The sequence below is a fragment of the Thamnophis sirtalis genome, unplaced genomic scaffold, assembly GCF_051295495.1.
Source record: "Thamnophis sirtalis isolate CommonGarterSnake01/CBP01778 unplaced genomic scaffold, rThaSir2_p1.2 scaffold_4, whole genome shotgun sequence".
NCBI classification, from domain to species: Eukaryota; Metazoa; Chordata; class Lepidosauria; order Squamata; family Natricidae; genus Thamnophis; species Thamnophis sirtalis.
In genome coordinates this window covers 89,838,670-89,853,802 of record NW_028261384.1, presented here as the reverse complement: position 1 = coordinate 89,853,802, position 15,133 = coordinate 89,838,670, and the positions used below count along the sequence as shown (strand labels likewise).

The window sequence follows — 15,133 nt, the reverse complement described above, 5'->3', positions numbered from 1 at the left end:
ACAAACCATGCATACAATACAAGGCTATAATAAAAGTAGCAACATTAGCAATGAAATACATGATATAAATAAATACTTGATATTCCATTCTAGAAAACAAATATCCAAGTGGGGTCAATTATACAAAGCACTGTGCGTACTTGTGAAAATAAGGCGTTCAGCATGTTTCCAAACATACAGTAGAGTCTTCCCTCCATTAAAATTCCTTTCAGCAATAACTGCACAATGTACAAATATACTCAGTTATTAACTGGAGGAGCTAATGTTTTTCTTCACTCCCGAAGTTTTTTTCTACAATTCTTCCGGACATGAGACTGGCTATTATTCAATATGAAACAACTGCTCTCTGCTCATATGTGACCATGCAAGCAAAGACTTGAGTTCTGGTTGCCTCACATGGGAAAAGCAACAATAACAAAAAAGACAGTACAAAAATGATGCAATTCCAACAGGGAAACAAGTGAGGGTGACACATTATCCGACAAGTCCTAACAAGCTACAACTTCTTATCAACAAGTAGTAAATAATGTGACATTTGTTTTCAGATCCTGCATTAGAATAGTGAAATAACATCTAAAAGTGATTCAAAAGCAGGTAAAAGAATATATTCTTTAACACATATCTATATTAGTAACACACTTCTGCAGTGCACAGAAGTCATTACCAGACAGACTGGTAATCTGATGATAGCATCCAAAGATCTAATAATGATAAAATATGTCTCTACACAGATGTTTTTAAGCACTGCAGGAATCTGAATCTAAACACTGTAAATGCAAACCAAGAGCAGACAACTCACATGGATTCTCCAGGAGTCCATTGGCCACCATAAACCACCCTGAGCAGTGGTGGGATTCAAATAATTTATCAACCCGTTCTCTGCCCTAATGACCAGCTGGGTGGGCGTGGCCAAGTCAATGTCACTCAGGTCGATGGGCACTTCACCTTAGTTGTTACAATAGTAATAAGGGTTAACTGCAGAGGGAGTTTCTGTAAGCAGGGCAATAAAGATTAGGCTAGAGACAACACCAGAATGTTTACCTCCTGCCTTCCTTACAGGATTAGCCCTGGAAAGTGGGAAAAAACAGAAGATTTCTTCCAAAAACCGGTTCTCCGAACTGCTTAGAAAGTTACCAACTGGTTCTCCTGCACTGGCTACCGATCGGTCTCCGGATACGCTTCAAAGTGCTAGTCGTAACTTATAAAGCCCTTCATGGTATTGGACCTGGGTACTTGAGAGACCGCCTGCTGCCAATTACCTCCCAAAGACCCGTCAGATCACACAGGGTTGGCCTCCTCCGGGTTCTGTCCACCAGCCAATGCCATCTGGCTACTACCCGGGGGAGGGCCTTCTCTGTAGCAGGTCTGGCCCTTTGGAATGAACTCCCCGCGGAGATCCGGACCCTCACCTCTCTCTAGGCCTTCCGGAAAGCCGTCAAACCTGGCTGTGCCAGCAGGCCTGGGGTTGATGAGTCCCCTCCCCTCTCGACTGGTAGGGCTGTGTGATTTTCGTGTATTTTAATTATGTGTACTGTTGTTTATGTTCCCTTTCCCCTTTGAGTTGTTCGCCGCCCTGAGTCCCTCCTGGAGAAGGGCGGCATACAAATAAACCAAAACTGAAACTGAAACTGAAAACTGAACAGGTGTGAACTGGCTGAATCCCACCACTGGCCCTGAAATTGAGACAACATTGAGCAGCAAAATGATCAAACTTCACACAAACACATATGGAATGCAATTACGAGCAAGAATAGAAACAGGAGGGCTAAGGGAGACAAATTGCCATAATTAATTTTGATAACCACAATTTTCTCAGTCCACACTACTCTCTGAGGGCTTCTGTATCTATTTTCACTCAACCCTTCAAAACATGAGTTTAAAATATTTTTGCTTTTTCTAGTAATGTTACCATGTGATTAAATGGCCTCCTGCTAAATTCTAGAAAATCACAAGGCTAAACCCCGAAATGCTACTCATTCCTGAGGTAAACCATGCCTTACTGTAACATTATCTGTAAACTCAGTTCACTCTACGATAAGCAACAAAAAAGGTTTAAACATGACTTTCCCCGCAATATATGAATATATTCATAATTTCCCCAAAATAATTATGTTTCATAATTAAAAAGAAATGAAACAGATCTCTCTTTTAACAGATTTAAGATAGTAAAAATTAAGATTCCTAAAACATTTTAAGTAGGTAATCATTTGGTATGTTGTTACTCTAGAAAACAACTATATAAGGTTTTTATTAGAGGACAACTCACCAATTGCATGCAAGGTTTACTTCTGAAATGTAAATTATATTAAAAATATGGAGACTAACCAGCATATTAGACAATATAGATAAATTTATACCGTATAGATCCTACTGCAGAAAGTGTGATAAAAGTTTCTTTTCAATTCCTAATCCCACCCACTTTGACTTATTCATAAACATTCCAAAGACTTGAATAGTTGTAAAACTAACATTTTTAGAGGTGGCATGTCATCCTCCCTCAGGATTGAAACTGCCTATTCCACTTTTAACCAAGGCAAACTTTTATGCCTCAGGCAGGTATACAATCCTGTAGAACAAACATTGCTTTCCCCCCTCCCTTTTGTACACTCTGGATTGTTATAATTCAGTTGTATTATAATACTCCAACAGTGGTTTCCATACTTCAAGCTATGTATTAATCTGAATAGTTATTAACATAATTTTCAAGAACAAAAGAAATGGTGTGTTTTAAGGCTGTGAAAATCCTTCAAAACACAACTGAGTACATATAATGCACTTCTTTTCAAATGATTAAAGTAACTACATCTTCCAAACACATACTGCTGCCTATAAAACTGCTCCTGTTTACAACGGGTATGCACAAATAATCAAACAGAGAGACAACTGAGAACAGCTTTCACAGAAGTTATATGACCCTAGAAAAGGAGACACTATAGCTGTTTAATTATTTTTATTTTAAAATGCTCTGGCTATGTTTCTACACATTCTGAAGCACTTTTTTCAAAGTTTGCTCAGGTCTATTGAGTAAATCTGACGAGAAATGGCACAGATTTTGATTAAGAGGAAGGCCTGTATCTAACAGAAGATTATTTTGCATCAATTAATACTAGGTCTTAGCTGCTGAATTTGTCTGAAAACCCCCAGAAACATAGTTGAGAATACACAGAAATAGACATACACACCATGGACCCATGTTTTATTAACTCAAATATAAATTGGACAATACATTGGTCCTTTGATTGGGAGATTTAAAAAAGTTAACTAGAATTGTCAAACATGATCATATTATATATCAAAGCATGAAATAGCAAACATTGAATCTTTGTCTAAGAAAAGCACATCTGAAGAGTTACAGCAGATTATTAGGTATTTCCTCCTTCACAGTTGGCACCGAAAATCCATAATCATAAAAAGCAAGACTTGGAAGGAACAAGTCATCTTTGTAGTTCTCTCAAGAAAGCACACGCCAACCACAACAGAACAATCTTGGAATTCCCCACCTACCAATTACAGTGACTTTTGGAAATTTAACTAGTTTCGGGTGTCATCTAATGGCTTACCTATAAATTATCCATAACCCAGCTCTAAAATAACCCATTTACTTTTGTTGTTATATCCTAACACAAAGCTTCCATCTTGGAATCAGGCCATCACTCAAACAGGTTTTAGCCAGATCAAAATAATCTGATAGGAAAGTACTGTTTTCCAGAAAATTGGGGGTGGGAGAGGAATCTATGCAAATATTCTAAGATGCATGAAGAAATAACCTCTGGAGGATCAATCACTTGCTGGACTCTAAATGGCTAATAATAGGGTTACCTGCTCCCATTGGCCCAAGGGGTCTTCTTCTCCATGGAAATTTTGGTTTGGGCTCTTGAAGAGACCAGGACCACCCCCAGAGAAATGCTGCTGACCTTGTGGAAGATTTTCCTGAGGTTGAGTTTCCATTGCTACTATCCTAAGGTGAACCATTAGACTGTCTCTTAAACTCCCAAATATTGGGGTGGGGTGGGGTGTTAGGTTTAGGCATAAAATAGAATTTACTGGACATTGTTTATCGAACAAAAGAAAATAAGCTTCCCTGGTGTGTGCTCTTCAAGTCTACCAGTTGAGCCTTAGCATCATAGTTGGGAATTATCTCCAAGAGAGAGGAATGAATGAGCCCTAAGAAAAACCCTCAAACAACTGAGCTGCAATGAGTACACCAACAATACCTCAATATTTTCAGAAGTGTTACAAATTTAAACATTGTATAGTCAATCTCTCAAATCATACAGATTTACTTTTCAAATTCTTATCTTCCTATCACTCTTAATGGATTGTTTTTTTTTAATAAAACAAACATTTAACCAAATATTTACAAGGTGATAAGTTCAAAAAAGACCTAATATTATTTGTTCTATGACGTGGCAAAGAATATATTTGTACAGAATATGGAAGACAACCTTGAAAGAGAAGGGCCAAGCCAATTACCAAGGCATATGCAAGTGACTCAGGCAGACACCTCCCTAATTCCATGAATGCTTGAAAGCACAGTCAGACTTTCAAGAGTCCATGCCTATAGCCAATATTAATAAATGTGGTTTTAGTCTTATTGTGGAATTGATTTCTTGGCTTGGTCTATATAGTGGGGCTCACAATATTTGAAAATCAACTTTTATACTCAAGAGGAATATATGATGGTTCTTCAGTCCTTATCTCTGCTCTTTGTGACTCAGTAGACTTCACCGGAATTGTTTACCAATAACTGCTTCTTTTTGGTTCTTGTGTGCTTCCTTTTTTCCTAAGCATTTTTCATGCGGCTCTTATTTTAACCTTAAATATCCAAAATACTAGATTTTAGTTTCACTGTTAGTATTTTCAGTGTGCAACTTGATTCGAGTTCATCTAGTATTTTTGAGATTAAGATAAACATTGTTACTACTTTTCTATCTAATTAAATTGATTTGAAACCATCTGTTCATGTTGTTAGTTTTTCAAGCAAAACAGCTTTGGTGCCTTTCAACATGAGATTCTTCAAGTCTTCTTGGCATTCAACCATCAAAATAATATCATCATCATCATTTGAGGTTGTTAATATTTCTTCTGTCAACTTTATTTCCAATTTTTATTTCTTCTAGTCCATTGTTTCTCATGATAATAAGTTAAAATAAGATGACAGTGTATAATCTTACCACATTCCTCCACCATTTATTTGTTACAAACTGCATTCTAACATGTTCGCTCTTAAGGTGTTCCTTCGTACTCATTTTATTATTCAACAGGCATATGAAATAATGTGGTAACCAATTCACTTGGGCTACACCCAGGTTTAAAGAGCTATTCCCAATTTGTTTGGGCTACACAGTTAAAAGCCTTTGTTTAGATCAAAAATAGTTATTTTGGAACTCACTTATTTAAAAAAAATATCCACTGGATGTTAAAAAGTGAACTCTCAAGGTCCTTTTCTCTCTTGAATCCAATTTTTACATCTGGCAATTCTCATTCTAAGTATAGTTGAAGGTTGAATTGCAAAATCTTAAGCATTATCATATTAGCATGAGAAATAAATGCAACTGTTTGAAATTGTTTACAAAATTTTTGACACTGCTTTTATTTTTATGTTGAAATATGAGCTGATCTATTCTAGTCCCTTGGTCACTGCTTTGTGTCCGTAGTCTGCATACAAACCACATTATAGCTGGTGTAACAGCCTTTCAGTATCTGAAAGAAGAAAATCAAGTTCTGTTTTTCAGAGTCCAGGATAAGCTAAAAGTAGCCATTGCAGCCATGTTCATCTGAATGTGTTTTTTTTTTTACAGAAAACTATTTATCATGGCATTGCCCTCTCCTAACACCACAGGGGATAAATTCACATTGCTATATTTTCTGTCTAGGTAGAAACAGACGTTCAAGTAAACAATTCAGCACCATTATTTTCTAATGCAATAACCTGAAATGGATTATTGGACAGCTTTTGTAATAAAATAGTGAGCAAGATATATGAAGGAACCATTTGTTCTCAGAAAATGCTGTCTACAAATACCACAGGAAAGTTGGTATGGAAAAAAAAATGCATTGTTGTTGTTGAATTAAGAATAATATAGCCTAGTCCCAAAACAATATAAATTTGTACTGTGTTTCCCTGAAAGTAAGACAGGGTCTCACTTTTGGGGAACTTTACTTTATTTATAAGTGCTTGGCCTCATTTTTGGGGAGGTCTTATTATTTTTGAGGTGCAGGAGGCGGCGAGCGTGATTCCCTCAGGGCTGCTGTGTTGCAATATTTATGGGGAGGGCTTATTTTCAGGGGAGGGCTTACTTTAGCACATATGGTCAAAAGCTCCATTATTATCTGGACTTATTATCCGGGTAAGTCTTATTTTCAGGGAACAGGATAGTTAGCAAAATCCAGTATATCACATCTAGGTGCCACTGTTTCGTCAAATGGTGCCCTTTAGATATATTGAGCTACTGTACATATACAAATTTATTGGCTAAGAATAACAGAGTACATTCTGAAAGGCAATGTACAAACATGGAAAGGATTCACTGTGTAACAAAAATAATTACAAACTGCAAAACTATACACAAGATACAAGCTCTACTACTGACAAGGTACAGTTGTTCTGCTTTTGCAACCCTGATACTATTTGTAGGGCGAGGTCAAGGATTGGCTAAGCCTGCTAACAAAAGAGTCATCTCCCGTAGTTACATCCTCCCCACAGAAACCTTAGAGAAATAAAATACTAATTACACAATATAAATATTTCTCAAATGGGATTAGTTTCTTAAATGTATGGCCCTTTTAAGACCAAAATACCATAACATGTGATTTAGTAAGTAAGTATTTAGAAAGTCAGAAGAACACCTTTTACAAAAGACAAAAATATTGCTTCAAGGATATAAGGCATTTCAATATATTAAATTGCTTTAAAAGTTAATTATTAATCTTTTATTATAGTACCTGTTCAAAGTTACTAACAACTATAAGCCGCAATTATAAAACTGCTAAGTTCTTCCGTATCAGCACCTAGGACAAGCCATGCATAAAACTTCAGCAACAGCAACAAAAGGTGCAAACAAATTGGAAAGATAAACAGATTTTGAAACAAAAAATAAATGGACACAGTTATCAGACATATACCTGGATGGGAAAATCTAGACTATTATTGAAGCCAGGAAATAGATGTATTTACTGTAATTTGCATTAAGAGGTCTGGATCTTGCAGCACAGTCAGGGTATATGTAATATTAAATCCGCAAGATAGTCCCTGACTTGCAACACTTCATGCAGCAATCATTCAAAGTTATAAATGGCACTGAAAAAAGTAACTTACAATTGGCCTTCCACTTAGGATAGTTGCAATATCTCTGTGGGATCATAATTTGGGCATTCAGCAACCATTGCACTATTTCAACGATAGCAGCATCCCATAGCTATGTGATATCATTTACAATTTTCCTAGCTGGCTTCCAAAAAGCAAAGTCAGTGGGGGGAAGCTGGATTTGCTCAATGGTATGTGATTCATTTAATGAATGCAGGAAAAAAGTTGTAAAGTGAAGTGTGTGCACTTAACAACCCTTACAGTTCCAGTCCCAACCATTTTTTGTCATTGGAGGATTACCCGTATTGTTTGATTATTCAACTTCCGATTGTAGACCATATATACAATGAGAAAAATGTGCTTAACAGATAAAGTAAAATAGAAAGAAAAACTAAACTCCTTATCAGGAATAGAACGTTTATCTTACTGAGTGAGAATGTAGCCTCTAATATTGAAAGCAGCATATTGTAAGAGAATTTGGACATTGCCACAACTATGGAGTCATGCTGGTCAGTCAGCGATAGTTGGATGTAGAACTGTTCTGTATGACCTAGAAAAATCTGCTCAAAAAAGTGTTTTTGATAAGTTTTTGAAAAGGCAATATAATGAAACATGACATAAAGATTTCACTGGATTTGATTCACAAGGACATAGTTAAGCATTGTTCCAAGGAAAGAATTTAGTGAAGACGACTCCACTGAAAGTACAATCGACCACTGTGGTGGAATGAAGAGCCAGCAAGAAGACTGGCTCTTCAACATTCGTCTTTGGGTGAGGAGAGGACTTGAGATAGCCTACAAATGCTCTAGATAGTTGCTTCCCATGAGGAGATTTCAAGACAGTGGATTTAGACCTTTGAGAGATGAGGGAATAACTATCTTGCTCAACCTTAGATTGCCTCCTTAAAGGACACTGAGTTTGCATACTTCCTTTTCTAATCTCTTTCAAAAATTGCTTGCTTAGTGTTTTTCAGTTATTAGAAACCTTTGGATCAACAAGTTTTATAGCACTGGGTGATTCTCCTTCAATCGTTAGTGAAAATAGCTTGCCATTTTCCAAATAGGACCAAGGTTACTTTTAAAAATTCTACATTAGAAAATAATTAAAAAGTCCTTCTGTGTTCAGTACGTGTGAGTTTAGTGTTTTCTTCCTGAACATAAACATTGAAAATATGTAAAGAGGTTCCCAAGACAACTTCGTGAATGATGTTCCTTTTTCATCACTGCTCTCCAGACTATGATGGAGTTGTCACCAAAGCAAAGTGATACCCGTTAGACCAAATAGGAGGAAATTTCAGCCCAAAGCAAAATAAACATCTATTATACAATTCTAATTAACTTCTTATGACATAGCCCATTCCCATTTTTCAATTCTTTAGCCAGTGATTAAGATCACTGTAGTATTAACTAAAGCATGCAAAAACATTTTTGGTCACACATGCACTTATCATTCAGAAAAGAATCTGTCAGATTAATGAAGAGGAGATGTGTGTTTGAATTAATACAGGAACAAAAGTTAGAACCCTAACTCCTTTACAAATTAAAAATAATATTATGGGAAAATGTTAAATATTTGATATTCTATCCATTAAGAATTCCCTAGATACTACAGTATGTGAATAAGATTTTTTTTTTAAAGAAACCTTGATCACAAGTGTGGCATATGTTACTTTTATCTGAATTACAGTGATTTCTAAATAAGGATCAACATATTGAAAATGTCTTATACAATTGGGTTTTGCAGAAAAAACAAAGAGCCCAATCCATAGATTGGGTTCAGAAAATTGTGTTGGTGCGCCTAGAAATACTCAATATATAGTTGAGATTCTATTTCTATTGCTATTTACACACACAGTCCACCAGATACCTCTGTCTGGTTTAATACATTTGAAACTATATCCTTGCTAGAGATATGGGATAATAATACAATTGTTTTAATTGATAAGTTGGGAATCATCATATCATTATTCCAAACAGCCAAAGTCCAATATATTTATGTTTTCTATTCAATCCACAAAAAACTATTTTATTTTATAGTGTAAATTGGTTATTTTTGTGGATTGAATGGAAAACATAAATATATTTTAGGTTTTGGGTTAGCTGTTTGGAATAATGATATTTAGAAACTTTTTTTCAAGGTGGTGCAGTGGTTAAATGCAGCACTGCAGGCTACTGCTAGATCAGCAGGTCAGCGGTTCAAATCTCACCGGCTCAGGGTTGACTCAGCCTTCCATCCTTCCGAGGTGGGTAAAATGAGGACCCAGATTGTTGGGGGCAATATGCTGACTCTCTGTAAACCGCTTAGAGAGGCCTGAAAGGCCTATGAAGCGGTATATAAGTCTACTGCTATTGCTATTGCTATTTTTTAATTAATGAAGGCGTTACAAGTCTAACTGAAATGAGGATAGTTGAAGCTATTGCTAATAAATAAAAGAAAAGCCTAGGTACCCAAGGTGGAGGATTCTAAATCTTGCAGAAATGATATCTTAGATTATTTTAAATTATCTTACACTGGACTGTTCTCCCCAGCAGAAAAGGAGGGTGGAAAAGCAAATTTCATGCCTGATGTTAAGACAACTCCCTGTCTAAATTGTCTATGCTTTCATAAAGGAAGTAATATGTTTGGAATTACGGGGGTTATAGGGACATTCTTGTGGTGAATTTGGCTTTTCACTGGCAATAGTAAAATGAATTTCCTCCTTGCTGCCTCAGAAATGTCTCTCCTCATATGCACAAAGCAGTTTTCAGAAGACTTAGCTGCTAATATTCCAGGGGTTCCAATTAAAAAAAGCAAAAGCATCAAAAATCATTTTTCTTCTGGTATTTTACCTGGTCATCAAAGGTAGCATGTTTTTCACATTTTTAAAAGCAAATAGGCATTGGGAAACCATCAGTGTTAAGAAAACTGTGAAAACATGATCATAATTATAAGCTTTAGGCAGATCTTCATTTTTTGTTTTTTTTAAAGGTAAAAACAAATTTAAACAAACACTGATCATTCAAAATATATATGTGTTGATGTGATTGCATGTTTGCATGGTGCATAAAAGTTCTTAAACATAATAACCAAAAGCATGGTGGGGAAATGGAGTAGATGTTAGTTTGCTACATTCTGTCCTACCAGGACTGTGGATGGCAAGGTTACTACTGAGTGAGTTGTCGCTAAATAATCAGGTGTAAGAGAAAAACGGGGAGAAGGGGGGGTCATTAATTTCACAGTGGCAGCAGGTAGTTACTCCATTTAAAAAAAATCAAATTTGTATGCTGTCTGAGTCCCAATAACTTTTTTCTCCCATTGTTAAATGTCCACAACACTGTTTGGATAACACAAACAGAGTTTTCCTCTAAAATAGCTGCTGAATCCTATTTTCTATTTTCTGAAATGCCTTGAATAAAATATAATATTAGGTCATAGGTTCATATGTGTGAGTTAGGGTAGAAGGACAATAGTTACTGTACTAGTACTGTTTCACCTTAGAGGCACAAGAAACGATGATACACAATAAAACCAATACAGGGAAACCTACTTTGGGCAATTCTCACAGAAATTCACTTTTCCTAGTGTTTATAGTCATGCATCAATTTATTCTACTGATAACTTTTTGTCTCAATCCACTTTTATTTTGTTGAACTTCTACTCTCTGGAATCCAGGATGATATACAACTCTTAACTGTCCAGGTTAAGAGCTCTACTTAAAGGTTTCTTTTCCTTTCCATCTCTGAGTCACACATTAAATGTTGACCTAGCAGTGTTTAGTGAAATACACCCTTCAAGGAAATAGCAAGGAACTTACTTTGCCAATAGACCTTAGTTCCAACTATGAGGCTAGCTAAATAAATATGATTCAAAAATGCAATTTCCTACTCTTTCCTTTAACATACGTTCTTGTCAAAACTCACCATAAAAACAGCCTTTTCATTCAAAACTAGAAATATAACAAGAAGCAGGAAGAACAAGTAGCCAATATAGCGACATTTACAGATGTACATGAATTCATCTATTATGCACATGGATAAAGATATGGCTTTAAGACAGGATCATGTCGTTGGATTGCAACATTACCATGTCCTTTACCTGCAGCTATATTGGGTAAACTGAAAGGAGTTCGGTTACCTGCTTTTAGTTTTAAGCAATAAAATTTTCAAATAAAATATGAAAAATAGGTCTTTTATTTGGCATTTAGCACCTAGCACTCTTGTTTATGAACAGGAAGACTTTACCTATCTATCATAGCTAACATCACTAACAGACTTTCATGATCTAGCCTTCTTACAGAAAACAATATTTTCTTTGTTAAGGCAGAAGAAGAAGAAAATATCCTTGCAGTAAAGCTGCTAGAAATCTTGCCCTTCTTCAAATCTAACCCACTATGTCAAGAAATAACTCCAACACAACTGTTTGCCATGGGTAATAATGGTTTACATTTTAAGCATTTAAAAATTTCTTATAAACTGGTGGGTAGAGAGTAAGGAAAATAATTTTGATGGAGATATAAGTAATCCTTGATTTACGACCACAGTTGAGACCAGAATTTCCATTGCTAAACAAAGTGATAGTTAAGTGAGTCATGCCTGATTTTATGACCTTTTTGGCCATGATTGTTAAGCAAACCACTGCAATTGTTAAGTGAATCATGTAGTCGTTAAGTGAATCTGGCTTCCACTATTGATTTTGTCAGAAGGCTGGGAAGATTATAAATGCCAATAACCCACCCACTCCCTGCTGCTGCCGTTGTAAATATAAGCTGATTATAAAGTGCCCAGATTGGGATCATGGACTATGGGGATGCTTAAAGTATGAAGACTGGTTGTTAAGTCTCTTTTTTTTTAGTGTTCTTGTAACTTACAACAATTCCTTATTGAATTGTGAATTGTAAGTCAAGAACTATCTGTATGCAGAAGCTATTGCCTAGATAAAAGGAGCTGACATATTTTTAAAGTCCAGAACAAGATAACAGAAATAGTTCAAGAATACATCTTCATAATTCATGGAATAAGGAGGAGGTACAACATAATCAGACTTTCAGGATTCCACTACTGTAGCTAATTTCAATAAAAGCTTTTTTTAAAGCTTTCCTGTAGATTTGATTTCTTAATTTGGTCTATCTAGTGGGACTGGGAGTTATACTCATTATTAAATTGCTTCCTATTCAAGAACTGGTCAATTGTAGTGTGAGAGGGCAGGCTGCCTAAATGAAACTAGCACTTAGGCTGATGGTGTCCTGCCCCTTCAAGTCATCTCCCCAGCCAGCTCAGCTGTCTACCAAAGAGGAGCCCTGCAGTAAAACAAGGGTGTGTGTGTGTGTTTTGGCTGGCTGACTGCTCCCCCCCACACCCAATTGGTTTGTCAGAGAGAGCACTTGCTTGACTTCAGAGACAGAACTTCTCTTGGAATTTCAGATGGTTTTCTGAGGTTCTGAAGGACAAGACATTGATTTTGTAGTGTCTATGGGAAACAGATTGTTGAGAGATTCTTGAAATCCCAGACAAACCAATGGTGCAAACAGATGTATTAAATCTGAATTGTAGATTACGTCATAAAAATGAGGCTAAAGGCCTATATAACACAAGCATATTCATGTCACAAGCATATTCATTCTGTGTTGATTAATGGAATAATATACGTGGAGTTCCTCCAGTATGAACATTTGATCATGCCACATAGTGACTATTCCATATCCAGGTAACATACGTAAATTTAGGCAATGATTAAAGAGCTGCCATAACAGTATGAGACAGAGAACAACAGGAATAAGATTCTAATGTGTGCAGTCCTATTTAATAGTCATATGTTATCCAAAACAAACAAAGCCACTGTTTTGAATATTGCACTGAAATCAACAATGCAAAAGACCAAATAGATTTTCACCAGGAGTAAGCAACCTATGATGCCCCTGTGTTGCTAAACTATAGTTCTCAACAATCCCAGCCAACATGGTGGCATTCCTTGGTTTATCATTTTGTGATATTTGAAGGCCAGAGATTCTTCACCCACTCAGTTTATAAACTGGGTTATAAACTCAGAAATAATCAAGTGCCAGATGTTTCAGTGTAGAAATGTGCTCCATAGAAATATTTTATAACAAAAATAGGTTGTATTTTAATTTTCAATTTTGAATAGTTTTAAAAAAAACAGCTATTGTTGTGGGGTGTGTGTGTGTGTATGTGTGTGTGCGTGTCTGTCTGTCTTTGGGATATTTTCTGCAATCTGCCTATCCTAGGTTATATTGCTCAGCCAGGATTATGTAAACTGTTGGAGATGACAATTTTATGATTCTAATATATAATAGATAGGATTTAAAAAATTCCCTCTTGCCCTTAATAGACTCTATGCATACTATAAAAACTTATTTCTTCTTCCAAGAAATAAAATCACTGTGGATCACTATTTCAGCCATTATTTGAGTGATATTATTGAGGCAGGATATAAAGCTGAGGTAGAGTGTTGTGCTATTCAAGATTCAGCCCCAAAATTCAATCCTATAAAAAGCAGATATCCCAGGGAATCTGTGGATAGAGCTAAATTCTATTAATAGACTTCTGGAAGACTTGAAGATAATATTATAAAAGTGAGCCAGCAAGAATTTTTGTGAGTGGTTATTGCAAGAATTAATAGAGTAATTACACAGTAGCCATATCAGTCAATATCCTCTAAGAATATGTAAAAGCAGGGCTTCCACATTCAAACTCAATATAGTAAAGATATAAATACTTTCCCAAGTGCATTTAATAAAAACTAAGGTATGAATCAGGAAGTCTTTAACTCAAACTTTTCAACTCTGCTCACACTGAAGCCACAGGTAAACAACTCTCCCTCTCAACCCTTGCAACCCTTTTAAATGAGGGGTGGTGCTTTCTTCCCAAGCCCATAATCCCCCCTCCCTCCCTCCCTCCAACTTTAACTTTGGAAAGCAACCAGTTGAGAGAGGCTGCTTCAGAAATTATAACCATTTCCAGGATTCCTGATCATTAGTTATAGTAGCTGGGATTTAACCATCCCAAGAAGCAATCCCACTGTTTTTCATTCTGCTAGATTACGCATATGACACATTATGAACAAACGGTCCAAATGTTTAAATTAAGACTTTTACAAAGGGTTAGATTGAACTTTATGACTGATGACTTCCCAGCCACATCCAGGTAGTTTTCCTGGCCGCAATACAGAAGTAGTTTGCCTTGTCTTTTGGGTTCTTAATTTCCTGGTCTCCCTAGCAGCTGTAGGATTTCATGGTGATCTACCATCCAAATAATAAATAGATTTTCTCCCAGCTTTGCGTTTCTCCCAGTCACCACTGGATAGGGTTCATTCGTTTTAATAGGGTTCATTGAACTGGCGATGGGAAATGAAACCGATTTACTTTTCCATGACAGGCGAAAGCAAGAAGCCTGCTACTTGCTGTTGCCGCCACCTCCTTCTCCAAATGCCACTGCTCCTTTCCTCCCTAGAATGGGGGCAGGAAGGGGCAACGGAGATTCCCACCCCCCCTCCGGCCATCCACTCTGTACCTCAACCGGAGATTGGCCATGAACTCCGGCATCGACACGGTGTCGAGAAGCACGAAGTCTGCTTTGCCGAACTCCAGGCTCTCCAGCTCTGCCATGGCGCTGCCAGAAAGCCAGCGGGATGGGCAGCCACTCCTCTCGACGACCAGGAAAGACGGGCGATGGGAAATCGAGCCGGGCACCGTAATCGCCGGCTGCCTGAGCAAAAGCGAGAGGGGTTTCTCCAGCAGCCACGCCCACACCTGAGCAGCCGCTTGCTACTGGAGGCACGTCGATCTCGAGGGAGGTAATTGGGCGGAGCTGACTCCCCACCAGACAGAAGCTG

At 37.0% G+C, this 15,133-nt stretch overlaps 1 protein-coding gene across 1 annotated transcript in view; it reads right to left on the bottom strand.

Moving 5' to 3' along the window:
- Window positions 1-15,000, bottom strand: part of LOC106557250 (unconventional myosin-Id) — a 123,930-nt gene extending 108,930 nt beyond the window's left edge. The window contains exon 1 of the mRNA XM_087713352.1: window positions 14,812-15,000. Coding sequence (XP_087569478.1) covers window positions 14,812-14,906 — 95 coding nt within the window. The 5' untranslated portion in view covers window positions 14,907-15,000. The remainder of the gene's footprint in view (window positions 1-14,811) is intronic.
- Window positions 15,001-15,133: the final 133 nt, after the last annotated feature.